Raw genomic sequence first — 15,839 nt, 5'->3', positions numbered from 1 at the left:
AAATGTTACCCCTTTAAGACCAGATGTAAAGAAAACCAGCAGCACAATTTTAAAGATTTCGAGAAATTCTTCCAGGGATATTTTTTGGCTATATTTGGCTGCTTAGGTTCTTTTTCTTATGTGTTGCAAATTCCCGAGGGTTGAGAACTGTGTTTTTTGTTTTCTCATCGGGCACCACGGCAGGCAGCTAAGGGGTCCTCGAACCATTAAAAGCGCCCTTGCAGCTCTGCTGGCGCACTCTCTGTCAGTGCTCACCCGCTGCTGTGCTAACTGGCGTCTGCATGTTGGAATTGTGCTACTCCAGCAAAGATCTTCAAGCTGTTAAATAGTGTCTCTCGAACTGGAGTGAGTATCTGTGTGGATGAAGTGTTCCAGTAGTTCATTGCTAATTACAGCCCTCACTCTCCACGGAACACTCCGAGGAGCACTTTGGTCACCTCATCCATTCAGACAGCTTTGTGAATGCTAAAGTTGACTATTCTAACCTGCATTTTATTTCTTGGTTGTTTACAAAACAGCTTAGCCTTTTTACGTGGAGAAAACTATCAACTGACATGTTGATAATCGTGGTTACTTTTCTTGATGGCTGTATTAATGTATGCTGTCTCATATTTTCTTACTTTAGTTGGCCAATTCCTCAAGTTTTCTTGCAGCAGTGTCTTCCAAAGCCGGACTGGTTGTCTGTTCCTTCAGTGTCTTTGTCACAAGCCTGTTGTCCATTTTACACTAGCTAGGCTACTTGAGCCATGAACCATGTTTTTGACTGGCAGGCAATCACATGATGCATTTTCATAGATTATATTTAATAGTAATGATTAAAAGTAAACATAATAATATATTTGATTATAATAATCAAAATGTAACTCAATTCTATTATTTATTTATTTATTTATTTATTTTATTTTATTTTTTCTTATCTTCTTTCCAAATTTCTGCAGGCCCCCATAGCGCCCTCTGGTGGGCCCCTACTTGAAAAACCACTGTCTCAGAAAACAATGCCACCAACATCAATCATGCCTGCCAGGGACGCGAGCTCCAACAATGACAACAGTGCGTGAGGTCAGCTGCGAGCCTGGACACACCTTGAAAAACTCACACCCGTACGAAAGACGAGGCGGCGGGAGCCAAAATGCAAAATTACAGACTCAGAATTCTGCCATCATCCAGTGAACAATTATTCATAGCCGATGCAAAAATGTCAGCGCATCCTTACCTCTGCAGAGACAGAATGCTGCCCAGGTTTCTGTACAACACAATGCCCGTGACGAATGCTGAAGACTCGTCGGATTCTGTGTTCGGGGGAGAGACAAGAGGACACACACACACACACACACAAACACACACACAAACACACAGACACACACACAGGAGAGTTTATGTTACTGTTCAAGGAGACTGTGATACAAACAGCAGCCTCCTGCAGGAGAATACAGGTCAAGCACTGCTGCCTCCACTTCTCCAGCCCCAAGAGCTCTTTACAATAGATCTGGCCTACATGACTAGTCAGCTATGAATGTGGCTTTTCACTCACACACACACACACACACACACACACACACACACACACACAAACACAAACATACAAACAGAAGTATACAGCTAAGTAGCAAGCGTGCACAGCCTGGCTGGATTTTGAACAAGCACGACAACATTGTCATTTACGATACGACAACATAGGCGCCTGTGTGTGTGAGCTGTGGCCACGCAAATGAGTTGAAATGTGACCTCTGTTGTACATGGAGCCACAGACAGGCCCCGGGGGCAAGGGCGGATTGCTTTGGTGAAATGTGAAGGAAGGAAGGAAGGAGAAAAAAATAAATAAATACAACTCCATCTGGCGAGACATCTGAAGAAATCCAGCTCTTCTGCTGAAACTGCACTGCATGGCGGAGGGAGCAGAGGGTTGGGGGAGGGGGGGTGGGGCTCATGTATTAAGAGTGTCATGCAAAGGCTGTAGCTCCCAGGCAACAGCTGAGCTCCCGTGGGTATCGCGTATCAGCGAACGTCTGAGGCCTGCAACGTTTTTTCTTTTTTTTTTTTTTTATGAGGCGTCACGTGTCCGGTTAGCACGCTAGCTGGCCGCCCCGTCCAATATGCTCGGCCAGATTGTTCCCAACGAGAAGGGGGAGCCTGTGGGGACTGTCGCCCTGTGATTCAATAAGTCATGCGTCGTCCTCAACGCATGGCGTGAGCTTTTAGAATGTATCGCCGCCAAAAGACGCGCAATCGTTTGACGCTGCGTCTCCGAATACTTGTTTTTTTTGTTTGTTTTTTTTTAAAAGGTATGAACATTATTTAGTATATATATATGTCACTAAGGGTCACTAAAAATATAACTGCTACTTATAATAATTATATACTAATATTCAATTTTCGATTTTTTTTTTTTTTTTTTTTTTAAATGCTCCAGGAAGTTTGGAAGTTTGGTATTGAGTAACAATCAGGAGGATGTGGATGTGGATGTGGACCCCTCCTCCCCCCTCCTCCCGAATCCCAGTATTGACGGGTATGTATTTCGCACACTGCATATGATATGATGCGGGCTCTACTTTGTGGAAAGAGGGAGACAACAGAGGGTGCTTGCCATTAGCTAGCACACTCCATTACCTCCCGACGGAAACGCACGCGCGCGCCGAGAGCCGAGCCGACTCCAGAAAACTTTGACTTCGCCTCGCAGCTCCGTCGCGAGTCGCGCTGGATTTGCGTCGCCACCGCCGCGTTCTGCCCTCGCTGCGTCTTAATGGTGGCTCGAAAACATCATAATGAGAATATGTAAATTTGCGTCTTTGATTTGATGCGTCATGGATCTTATATCAATATGCACGCCATGCGTTTCCCCGTCATTGAGCTCCGGCTCGATTAGCGTTCCGTGTTTTTCCACATCTGTGACTTGTGCGTCCCATCCTTACAGCGTTATGACTGAGTTTTGTTGGAGCGGCCGCATTATGTTTGATATATAAGTGTCGCTTTTAAAATGTAAAATGCTGCGTTTGGTGAAGGAGGAAACGGCTGTTTTTATCCAAACAGCGGGGCGCCTTTCACAAAGGTCACAAATGTAAGTTAAAATGGTGGCACATCACTAACATTATAATAATACCTTGTCAAGACCGAAAGACATGTCATTGTAGAGGAGGGGCAGGAGTGGGAGGGATCTTGTGTAACATATCTTGTGATGTCCACAATTAATTCACTTATTTCTTTCCTTTTTTTATCACTGCAAATGACAGTAAAGTTGCCAAAATTCCCCAGAGGGTTTTTTGCAGTGATCAACTCACAGAAGCAGTTTAAAAAAAGAAAAAAGAGCAGCAAGAGTGACAAGTTAACTGTCCCGGTCCAATTCAAAGCGCAATCTTATCGTCACAATGTTAAGACGAAATGCGGATTGCGGAAAAAACAAAACCAAACAAAACAAAAGAAGTCATTCCCAGCCGCGACTACGACTTTGTTTTCTTCCTCTTTTGTGTACAAGCAAAGATGATTTTTGTTGCGTTGCGTGTTTGCGCGAGTTAACAAGGAGGCGAAAACACAATCATCCCCGTCCGCTCTCTCCGCTACTAATAAACCCTGTTCAGAGGGCTCAAACAAAAACCCATTTCTTTCATTTCGACTCCCAAAGCATTTTGTTTGTTTTTCTATTTCCAGAAAAAGAAATGTAGTGGATTATGTGGACACATGAAAGAGACTAATCAATCCAAGGGAGAGGTGGTGGTGGTGGTGGAGGGGGCGGTGGTAGGGGGCATCAAAGGAGGGGGCTTTAATCCTTGTAAGCAGGTCCAGGCTGCATGCAAACAGAGGGGCTTTGGCTGCTGGTGTGACATTGCCACCGTGGGGACACGTCTCCCAGCTGGAGAGGAAATTGTGCCTAATTGCTCCTGATTGGCTCCTGTTGACTCCTGATTAGTAGCGACGGCCTCATTAGCATGCCTACAGTACGGGGGCTCGTCTTTTAATGGCCAAAAAACATCCAGAATGACAAGTTACCCCCGCCGCCGCCGCCGCCGAAACACTGCGTACCTGACACCTGCCTGCAGTGATGAGATGAGATCTGCCGCTGCTCTGAATAGCAACACAAATATTCGCCCCTCAACTCCAATCTAATACCGGGAGAAAAACATAACTCCACACGACATGTTTTTAATGGATTTTTCTTTCCCCTTTTCTTTCTTTTTTGTTGCCATACTGCATACTAATACACAGCAGGCAGAGCACTGTCAAGGCTGAGAATGTTACGGTTACAGGCCTTTGCATCCTCCCACGCTCGTATAAAGTATCAAGATGCAGCGCTGAAGTCTCATCCAAAGCAGCAAATGAGTTTACTTTTGAACTATAGAGGACAGCGGCACAGTGTTAAAGACTGGACTCGATGAAAAAATACATACTAGGGCTTTAAAATAACACTCACATTTATGCAGCAGAACACCAGTACATATATATATATATATATATATATGTATATATATATATATATATATATATATATATATATATATATATATATATAAATATATATATATGTCTCATCCTTATTGGATTTTTTTTTTTATCTCAAATGTTATCTGAAAAGCTGTAGGCTGAATACTATCTACTGGACTGACCAATTATGAAGCTTCCAGCTACATATGGCTGTTCTCAAGGTGTTGCTTGGTGCTGGAAATACTCTTTAATGAAGTTAAAGAGTTGCCTGTCGATAGGAACTGGAGGTTATTTTTTCTATGTTTTCAGATGTCGGGTTTGAAGTATTGAGATCCAAATACATCAAATGATGACAGATTAAAAACCAGTTAACAAATGCTTGCAGGATTTTTTTTTTTTTTTAAATAAACTTAAATAAATTCAGGATGATTGGCATAATCATAAGAATGTATTTTCCTACTATTTGTCCAACACTTTTCTTTTGACTTTTTGACCCTGGATGGCTTTACATATATACTGTAAATATACATATATATATATATATATGTATATTTATATATATATATATATATGTATATATATATACATATATATATATATATATATATATATATGTATATATATATATATATATATATATATATATATATATATATATATATAAATATATATATATATATATATATATATATATGTATATATATATATATATATATATGAATTGAAAGGCAATTTGAAGGTAACGACTGAACAAAATAAAACAAAACAAAAAAAACAAACAAAAATGTTTTCAATCAAATTTCCAATTGAAGGAAGGGAGAATTGTTTGGCTGATTGTGGAGGAAATACGGGCCCATTTCATCACAAATCTATTATCGGCAAAGTTCCTAAGGCTGGGGACACACAAGAGGAGGGCCAGGTGAGTGTGTCCTCAAGTGTGTGGCGTCAATACGTTTAAACCAGAGCAGGCTGGAAATGTCCAAAATGTTCATATTTAAGATCCAAATTTTTAAGCGCTCTTGCGCTCTTCTCGTTGATAATAAAATAAAATAGCTGTCCTCCAAAGGTGACAGCAACAATCTAATTTTGGTTCATACTCCTTCGAATCTGACACGATTATTTATATCTCATGACAATCAGAGACAAACATCTTCTTTCAACAGACTGGCTTTTGTTGCTCGAGTCTGAAGTGAGTGACCGTGAGTGAAAGCCGAGGTTCTCGATGACGCGGAAGCGTGAAACCTTCCAGCCTCCATTCTACTATAGAATATTTCAACCGACAATGATCAGAATGAAGTCACGGATGATTCAAAAAGTGAAATGGAAACTGTTGACGGCGCCATTCAGCACATTTTCACAGTTTAATTGACGCCTCGTGTTCTTCCAGTGTGTTCTTCAGTGCGTGTGTCCCCACGAGCAGAGCATGCGCGGCACTTGTGTAAGCACCTTTGTGTCGACGCAAGAAAGAAGCAGGCAGGCGGCGCTCCCATTGTCTGTGACCAATCTCTGTATTAGAGGCTAATGGTACAAACGCTGGCTTTAAATGAAGACTGCAGGCACGTTCATTGAACAGGTGCCGAGACATTTCTTTACGCTCCTCAAAATCATTAATTTCTAACGTTAAATCCGACCGCCTCTGCGTACTTCTGTCTAAACGGCTCGCTTTGCAGATTAATGACAGTAAACCGTTTTGTAAAACGCTGGCTGCTCTGTATTCCTGCTTTTTTCGTTGTTGTTTTTTTTTTTTATTTGCCTTGAAGACATCCTCGCAATTCCCCCATGCAAACGTTTGTTCCTCCTTTTTTTTTCTCGCTGTCTCAGAGAGAATTCAAGAGAGGCTTGATGCAATCAGTGTGCTTTGTTCTAAACAAACAAATTCATAAATCATCCAGGAGACTCGTTTTTTTTTTATTTTATGTGAATGCACAGAGTAAAGCCACCTGTTCACACTCTCTCCTGTATTTCTGGTTTATCCAACTTGCAAAAGAGTTTGTGTGAGTCATTTAAAGCGACAGAACGGAATCATTGTTTTCAAAGCAGCACAAGTGAGAGCAGGATTGATGTAAAATGCATCTATGACCTTCTCAGGTTAATATTATTATTATATTATATGGTAAATGGACTGCATAGTGCTATATAGTGCTTTTCCAGCACCTTCACGGTACCCCAAAGAGCTTTACAAAGGCCTCCCATTCACGCACACATTCATACACCAATGGGTGGCTGCTGCCATGCAAGGCGCTTTTAGGGTTAAGTGTCTTGCCCAAGGACACAACGGCGCACTAGGATTGAGCGGGATTTGAACCGCCAACCTTTTCGGTCATTGGACAACCCGATCTACCTCCTGAGCCACAGTCGCCCCGTATATTTCATCATATATTATAACATATGTTAATAATATGCAACTATAGAGTGTGTTGATATCTTGACATAACTAATCGGGAGAAATGAAACCCCAAGCGATAAATCACAGGTTACATTTGCTTCTAAAAGCACTTCCAAAGCACATCGTTCCACCTGTTCTGTGCAACCTGCTCGGTACTGAAGCTCTATCGCAGATCAGTCCAGATGCAGATGCGGGCACACGCAGGATGCCTCGACCGCTCACCTGGCTTGCCGGTGGACAGGATGTTCTTGGTGATGGTGACTCTGTCCTCGGAGCTGCGGGCCCAGTCCACCATGCCTCTCCAGCCCTTCATGGGGAAGCTGATGTCTGCCGCCGCCGCAGGACGTTTGTGGATGCTCAGGACTGCAGCGGGGAAAGAGCAGGAGGGGCGCGTGTGACCGCTAATGTTGTTTGGGAACTTTTATAGAATCAGTTTTGCACCAGTGACTTCTGCGCGCGGAGAATTTCGCCAATACAACAGCAGCTGCTCAATTTTTCTGATGCTAACCAACCATGCTATGGTAACCACAAAAAGCTTCATTGTATCAGGAGAAATGTTCTTCCTTTTCCCCATGTATTATACATATATATATATATATATATGTATATATATATATATATATATATATATATATATATATATATATATATTCTTCATTTTGATTATGCTATTATTTAGGGGAATTTTACAACAAATACTTGGAATGATATTTGCAATGTTTCAAAATTGATGGGAGTGTACGTTGCGAAGAATGTCAAGCCCAATTCTTTCTACACGTTACCTTACACTGGTCGGTTCGGGGTTGATACAACTGAAACGCTACACGAAAAATTGACTCAGATCAGATTTTTTTTTCCATTATGTTTATTGTTTAGTCAGAATCTACTCTCTGTATTTTAAATTGCACTGCACAGATGACTAAAATAAATTGCCAGGGGGGAAAAAAAAAAGATGTAGGAGGTGCTGAATTTTAGAACATTGCGCGTAATGTTTCTGTCGTGAGGACTAGGAGTAGTTTTTCCAATTAAAACCAGTGAGGTCAGTCAGCACTGTTTTATTCAATTACAAAATCTAAATTAAATGAAAGCGCAGGCAATTTTCAAGTGGAGAAAAAAGAGGACACTTTTATGTAGCGCGTGCACCTTTGTTTGGCCTATCTTACGCGTCGTCGAGCCGCGGGAGGAGGACGGCTGCCTCGGGGGAGGAGCAACGCCGGTGTGGGCGGTTTTCTCGGCTGCCGACCGCAAAGAGGCGACGCTACAAACAGGACCTCCAATCTGGCCTGCGTTCCCACACGCTGCCCTTTGACCAGACTAACTCTGCCGGGTGTTTTCTCGGGAGGTCGGCGAGAGCGGCGCTTCCTTTAGTAGTGACTACAAGAAGATAATAGATGGAGCGTTTAAAGTCTCCGGGCGATGCGAGCAGGCGGCGGCTACCTGGGAAGGTGGACTCGGGATCCCATGAGGCTTCAGCATTAAGAGCTGCTGTCCATGCAAGACTATAATTTATCGTGATTTTGTTGACCTGATATTGTTCAATGGGGATGTGAAACTGAGGGAATTGAAATACGGGTCTATACAATAACGCCTTCTTTTGGTGTTGTCTTTTTCCTTTAGGAGTCACTGCAGCACATCATACGCCATTAGCATATTTAGCTTGGTGCTTTTTTCTAGGTTTGGCCTGTAATTGACACAAGGAGGAAGCAGGTTTGTGTCCACCTTGTTGGAAGGCAAAACATCACTGTCGTGCCTTGCTTTGTGATCAACAAACCCTTGAACACGTTCATTTATTGGAAAGTCCAATTTGAGCTGAGGTTTTTTTTTCCTGATCAATCAAAGACATCGATATCGCTGTGAGCGTAGCAGAATGGAAGAAAAAAAATAAGAATAAAATCTAATCTTTGTGTTTTGTGCATCTATATATGCTAGAGGAGAACCTGTGGGTTCTACACGAGCTTGACTGATAACTGATATTAGAAGCTTCGGCCATAAGAACCCGACTTGCAACACCTCGCTTCACATTAGCGAAGCAGCTACCACCAGTGATTTTACAAATGTACATTAAGCATAACTAACATCGCTTAACAAGGACCAAAGTCATCTGAAGGAAAAAGTTAAGTCTGCAAGTGTCTGACGGCACAGTGCAAAATCTGAAATTAAAGAGCAAAATGTCGACTCCCCCCCATTGTATCGCCCTTCCTTTTTATGTGCCGCCGTCCATCGTAGCTCGGCAGATAAACGTCAAAAGGAGAAAAGCTGCGATAAGAGTGTTTGTTTTGATGGTCACAGACAGCGGCGGACGTCTCCTGGACGGACACGGGGCTGACCTAGGTTATCGGTGGCTTCATACATGTCTTGAAACTCTTTCATCCTCAGGCCAATGACATCTACAAAGTCTTCCACCAGTCGGAAGAGCTCTTTGATGTTCGGCCCCAGCTAGGAGAGAACAGACAGAGACGAAGGAGGGGGGAAAAAAAGCATTACGGATGCATTGAGGCTGGCTATTGGAAGCGGCTGTGGAAACACTTGACACACAAAAGGGCTGTTGAAGATCACCAGCCCTTTGGTTGGGCCTTGATATTTCATCATACAAACATTAATGTGCTTCGCAGAATATATAAATATATATCTATATATGTATATATATATATATATGTATATATATATATGTATATATATATATATATATATATATATATATGTATATATATACATATGTAGAATAACAGTGCATGTTGATAATCATGGCCATTTTTCTGTATGGCCAATTCTTTTTTTTTTCTTTCTTTTTTTTGCAACAGTGTCTCCCACTGGGCTCTTTGTTTGTTCTTTCTGTCTTTTTGTAACAAACCTGTTGTCCACTTTGTACTCGCTAGGCCAGCTTTAAGAGCAAATCACCCCCACAATGCCAGGAACCGTGTTTTTGACTGGCAGACAAGACATATTAGTCTAGATAACAATAATGATTAAAAAAAATAATCACGTCATATAAAATAATCACATCATATTTGATAACAATAATTAAAAGATAATCCAATTCAATTATACTTATTCTTTTAATTTGCCTTTTTTTTGTGTCATCATCCCTACAATTTTCTACACCCCCCACTTTGAAAACTGCTGGACTAGAGCCTGGCTCGTGCTGAGCAGAGCAGAGAGTTATTACCCTTGAGAAAAACGGTCTACTCATTGTTTCTGTCTAAATTCTTGGTCAGTCAGGGGATTATAGTCCAGGCACCTGGGTTTTGGTCTTGGTTGCTTGAAGATCTTTCATCTTTTATTCAGAAGGCGTCTTCACCTCTCTAAATTAAGAAGCACCACTATTTGTCATAATTACAGCAAATACTCCTATTGCAGTTCTTTTGATGTCTTCAAGTAACCAGCAAAGTCATGTGTATATGTGTGTGAGTACGTAAATAATTGGTCCAAATTACAGTGACCAGCAACGACAAAAACAAACAAATAATGGGAGCCTTTGGATGCCATGCTGGCAATGCTGGAAAAACAACTCTCATAAGCATGAACAGACTCGCTTGGCGTAATTCTGTTGCCAGGATGGTGACACATCTGTGGAGGGGACGGACGGCTGGACAGAAGCAAAGACGGGGAGGCACGAGTGGAGGAGTGCAGCAGATGGATGAGTGGGTGCTGACGTTGGCCGAGTTACTCATCGCAAAAGCTATTTCTGTTCGCGCACCCGTCTCCTCTCGCCCCTCCTTACACCTCTGCCAGCGAGAAAACACGCAGGTGGGTTGTGTGCGTCCACCTGGGTCTTTGTTGCAGAGTCCAACTCATCAATTCCCACCGATTTAGGGCCGTTATTATAACGCTGAAAAGATGCAATTACAGGCGGGGGTGACAGTGTGAATCCTCGTTCATAGTGGAAAGGTGATTATTTTTTTTACCAGTTGCGCTTCTTCCCATCTCTCTCTGTTCTCCTCCATCAACAGATTGCTGACTGACTGCACAAAGCTCTGGAAAAATGAGAGAAAGTTTTAGGGTAAGGTAAAAAACAAAAAGATAAGGTAAGAAAACAGTAAGATTTTATGTTTAGTCCTTCTTGACTAGTATTGGAAATACAACACTGTGTAATGCTGCAGATTTCTCATACTTTAACAAAAAAAAAGCTAAAGTCCACATCATTACTCATTTTTTATATACCATCATCATCCAAACCATATAAGAAAGACTGTATATTGCTGAAAACTGCATTTTATGTCAAAACTAAAAGTAAGTTGGTACATTGCTCTGTAGGATGAAATGAATAATAATGTTTGAATTTTTCTTTTATATTATATGACTACTGTTCTCCCACAAAATATACTGCTGTAATTCTCACATTATACATTTGTAATATTGAAAGTTGCATAACTACATGAATAAATTCCAACATTTTATTGGGGTGAAGGGAAACATAAAGACCAGGACCTTTTCGTTTATTGCTTTTCCAGAGCAATAAACAACAGAACACTTAAAGAAAAAATAAAGAAAAAATACTCAAGGAAGTGAATCACCCTCATGTCCGTGCTGCTGGGGCTGTAGTATGACCTCCTGAAGATCTCGGTCATGTTCTTCAGTACGTCCACGATGGCCAGCAGATCACCGCTGTAGCTGGTCCCGTCGCTGGACGTCTCCTTCAGCTTGGTCATCACCTCGGAAATGCCGTCTCCCACGAGGCCGCGCTGGGCTTTGGACAAGTGCTCCCGTGTCTGCAGGAAGTAGCTTCTGTTAGGTTTCATGCTATGTATCTCAACAGCATTGCCGCCGTGCTATTGCCATCTTGTTGTTCACGTTAGCATCGTAAAAACAAAACAAAAAACATCTATCTATCTATCTATCTATCTACCATTCATACCAACTCCAACATTTAGGAGGGGACAACTCGCTTGATGGTCTTTATGGTTAATTGGATTAACTTTGATGCAGGCACTGTACAGGTCAGGTGAATGGAGAATACACAAGTTTAGAGGTGCCTTCAAAACAGTGCATTTTCCATCAAATCTACTGGCACAAAAGAGAAAACAGACCCCCACCCGACCGCCCTCACAACCCCGTATGAATCACGCCAACTCTCACCAAAGTCTGTATACTGCGATAGTCATTGGAGATGCACTTCATGTAAGTGGGATTCTCCCAGTAGGCATTGCCTTCCTCATCCAGGGTGCAGCGACGGAGGATGACACCTGTGAGTCATTGCACAAGACACACACACACACACACACACACACACACACACACACACACACACACACACAGACGCGGGATCGGTGCCATCAAAGAATGCCTCCACTCAACCACCTACAGTCTCCTAAATTGCTTTGATCTCGGCTTTACCCATAGCATTGGGAGGACAGCGTACGGCCGCCATGTCCCCCGCTGGGGTCATCTTCCACACAACATTGGAGAAGTTGTCCTCCCTGCATATCTCGTGAGGCTCTGCGGGCAAATAAGACTTCAGTGCATGTACCCGCTTTCCCTTCAGATGAAGGAAAGAAAAACAAATAAAAAGACGGAACCGCTGTACACACTTTTAGTCACTCTTCCAGTTGTTCGCACACTCTAAACATTTTTCAAAATAAGTGCCTTTGTGAACGGTGTGCTTCTTTTGTATTGTGTTTGAAAAAAAAAAAAAGTTGTGTAGTGTATATAATGTTATTCTTGATTATTCTTAAAAAATTCCTGCTGCTCCTTCTATTTTGCCAATGTTGTTTTTTTGCTGTTGCCACTTTTGCATTTCACTGCGCATCCTGCGAGCATGGGACAAACTAAGTTCTTGAATCTTGAAAAAGACGGATCCCGTTCAATTAGTTCCCTTCCACTGACCTGGGCATCTCTTCTCACTGCAGCCCCGCACCTCCTCTCGGTCTCCAGGACACGGTTGCCCTCCGGAAAAAGGCCCAAGACAAATTCTGTTCCTCTGCTGACTCCCACCACCGCACGTTTTGGAACAGCCCGACCACGGAGACCATGGCTGCCACCTGCCATTCACTGAACACAGAGTACAAGATGTGATCTGTTAGTCTGAGATCACGTTCTGTTCATTAGATAGAGTACATTTCTACAGAAGAAAACACAAAAATCTGTCTTTTTTTCAAAATAATTCACTTTATACAGAGAGCGCTAAAATTAACTTTGAGAGCAGAGATAACTACTTAATGCAATACATAATTAATTTATGACCGTCTAAATGAATGCCTGAAGCGGGCTGGAAGGGAGAAAAATATGTATTCACTTAAACCAACCTTTCAACGCTTGCACATTTCCCCCCCCCCTTTTCTAAAATTATAGTAACTCACTCAAGTGAAATAATGTGCATGGAATTACAGCTGACTGTAAGCTGCCAGATATTTTTATCGGTGCATGGATACATTCAAAAGTCACTAGCCAGTCATAAATGTACAGTACATGTACCTCAGAAAGATACATTGTGTATTGATTTCTAAAATGTGTTTAATCCACCCTTCTGTTTGACTTTTCATTACTACTTCACTAGTATAAATACTACGTTATTACGACAAACAAAGATGGCTGGCTGTTTCCTGGATCCCTGTAATGCAGCAAACCACAGGAAATTGAAAAAAAAAAATGTAGCAATTAAAAAGCAACAACATTCAAATTAGAATTTTTAAAAACTTTAAAAAGCATAATGAAAAACTTTTTGGTCACTTCTCACACATTTGCATGACCACCTTTTTCAAAATCCCAATATCTAAAAATAAGTACAACTTCAAAGTAAGTGCAACATTTAGAGAGCAAAAAAAAAAAGAAGAAGAAGAATAAATTTGCTCTAATGACAAGCTTTGTGACGGAGCCTCCTTTTTTACTCGCCAGTAACAACAGAAAATACTCTGGAAGTTGGAATGTAGTATGATCCCTCGAAAAGGGTAAAGAACACAAGAGAAAGGTCAAGAGAATCTAGAGAATTGAAAAGTAAAGCTCTGAGAAGACAAAGTAGAATCCAGGAGATCATAACTGTCAGTGCAACCTTGCGTCTACAGCCAGAATCACGAGCTGCTACAGACTCGGTGTTATCTTTGCGGGTCGTTCGTGAACGTAGCTTTCGTGAAATGTTTGCATTTAGGGAAACAAATACATTTTCTGAAGGTGATATTAATTGCTCATTAAATCAAAATAAATCTATTTTCTAAAGTATGTCTTTCTGTGTCTCAAGTGTCAGTTTATCCATGTTAGAACCTGCCGAGGAGGAACACCGTAGAAGGTCTGTCAAACACGGAATGTTTTTATTTATCTCTTCATCACCTGGGCAATCTCCGAGGAAGCAGTCGACAGTCTCTAGCCACTCTCCTCTGCATTCCGAGCCTCCGTAAGAGGGGCCGTTACACTCTCTGGTTCTTTGCGTGGTCCCATTGGAGCAGGAGGCGGAACAGGAACTCCAGCTGGACCACTCGTTCCACACGCCATCCACTGAGGAAGCGCACAGTCACCAAAAATAGATAAGATAAAGGAATAGGATAAAAATACATGTTTGTGTTTGCCGTGCATTGTTGGCTGAACGATTATACAATACCAATTACATCTCTCGAGGAAATAATTTTCATCGTCGCCTGCTTTTGAAACACTTGTGAATGAGTCTGTGGTCTGTTTTGTATATGTCTTGGAATGTGTTATACTTCTCTTTCTTTCTTTTTGTTTGTTAGAGTTAATCACTCACTTTTAATACTCTACAAACATCCTGTTCATTTTAGGTGAGAACAAAACACTAAACAAAACAAAGTAAACAGTGTATTTACTAAATGTGCTGCATTCACCCAGCAAACATGGTTCAGGCCTTGTTTCTGTCAACCTTTTGGATCTTGGTCAACTGTTAAGCCAGCAAGCTTTTTACATACAACAGAGTATGACGGAGGAACTCCGAACAGTCTTTACCATGAATGATTCCCTACAATACTGCATGCACTGTACCTGGACAAACGGCTATGTTGCAGAATTTTGTCTGTTTCTCTGGACCCTCGCAGGGATCCCCTCCAAACTGTGGTGGGGTACAGGTCCGCGTCCGGGACCTGAAACCTCTGCCACAGGTTGACGAACACAAACTCCACGGTGACCATTCATCCCAAGCGCCGTGCACTGTAATCAGAGCAGCTTGGGTAGTAGGATTTGTGAACACGGGCAACACACAGCATCGTTCAGACAACATCAACTTGTGTTGAATCCATTGTTGTTCAGCTTCACTGGAAAAGCGTAAATTGAAACCATTATCATGGAATAGAATTGCTGCAGAGCAGCGGAGTCTCCCTGGCTGACAGCGTTTAGTAGAGCTGGGGAACACCATTCCATATGTTCAATATAGCAGGGACTTTCAAAAATGCAGGCAAAGGTGCTTCTGAAAGGGTAGAAATCGTGGCTTATGAAAGTGCCAGAGGTAAGGGGGATTGGGCCAGGGGGGATTGTTTGGTCAGTCTTGCTTGGGTCAGGGCAGGGTCCAAAAGAAAGAGGGCTTGGCTGAGTGCAGGAAGGCAGCTTTTTTGGGGGGGAGGGTGGGTTGGAGGTTTTTTTTTTTTGGGGGGGGGGGCTTACCTGGACAAATGGCAGAGTTGTTGCAAGGTCTCTGCTCTCGCAATGGCCCACTACATTGGGTGCTGTAGGAGGAGGAGACACAGAAACGAGTGCGACTCTGCCAGCCCTCCCCACACGTGGCAGAACACACACTCCACGCTGACCACTCCTCACCTGAAGCTGAGTCTACTGAGGAAGTAGGGTGGGTTCGAAAGCAGGAAAACAAAAAAAAAGAAAAGTGGAAGGATAGAGGGAGACAAAGGAAGAGAAGGGAAGGAAAAGGTCTTAACTAATTACCATGCAGGATGAAGCCTTTCGTGGCCAAAAGAGGGAGGGTTGTGGTCTGAGAAAGGGTAGTCTGGCTGTGGCACATCCAAGGGGCGACCTCCTTCAAAGGTACAAATATCTGTTAAGTACCTCGTCCAATTCTTTCCCCCCCTCAAACATGAGTTTCTTCTACAGACATGGCAGATGTCCATTACTCAAGGTTGGTATTCCAAACCATCCCTTGCTAAGACTTGCA

At 42.3% G+C, this 15,839-nt stretch overlaps 1 protein-coding gene across 9 annotated transcripts in view; it reads right to left on the bottom strand.

Moving 5' to 3' along the window:
- adgrb1a (adhesion G protein-coupled receptor B1a) overlaps window positions 1-15,839 on the bottom strand; it is a 126,400-nt gene that overhangs the window by 43,824 nt on the left and 66,737 nt on the right. For 6 of the 9 annotated variants that reach the window (XM_076040783.1, XM_076040779.1, XM_076040778.1 and 3 more), the window contains exons 5-15: window positions 15,338-15,505; window positions 14,723-14,887; window positions 14,060-14,224; window positions 12,623-12,787; window positions 12,134-12,235; window positions 11,876-11,982; window positions 11,314-11,508; window positions 10,705-10,773; window positions 9,127-9,235; window positions 7,022-7,162; window positions 1,214-1,289 (exon numbers count right to left, since the gene is read on the bottom strand). In XM_076040783.1, the coding sequence (XP_075896898.1) occupies window positions 1,214-1,289; window positions 7,022-7,162; window positions 9,127-9,235; window positions 10,705-10,773; window positions 11,314-11,508; window positions 11,876-11,982; window positions 12,134-12,235; window positions 12,623-12,787; window positions 14,060-14,224; window positions 14,723-14,887; window positions 15,338-15,505 (1,462 nt within the window). The remainder of the gene's footprint in view (window positions 1-1,213; window positions 1,290-7,021; window positions 7,163-9,126; window positions 9,236-10,704; window positions 10,774-11,313; window positions 11,509-11,875; window positions 11,983-12,133; window positions 12,236-12,622; window positions 12,788-14,059; window positions 14,225-14,722; window positions 14,888-15,337; window positions 15,506-15,839) is intronic. The other 3 variants (XM_076040777.1, XM_076040784.1, XM_076040782.1) reach the window with 2 other exon arrangements.

This window comes from Nelusetta ayraudi, unplaced genomic scaffold, assembly GCF_046127955.1.
Source record: "Nelusetta ayraudi isolate G7.1 ecotype Tasmania unplaced genomic scaffold, CSIRO-AGI_Nayr_v1 ptg000063l, whole genome shotgun sequence".
NCBI lineage: Eukaryota > Metazoa > Chordata > Actinopteri > Tetraodontiformes > Monacanthidae > Nelusetta > Nelusetta ayraudi.
This window is presented reverse-complemented; position numbering and strand designations above follow the sequence as displayed.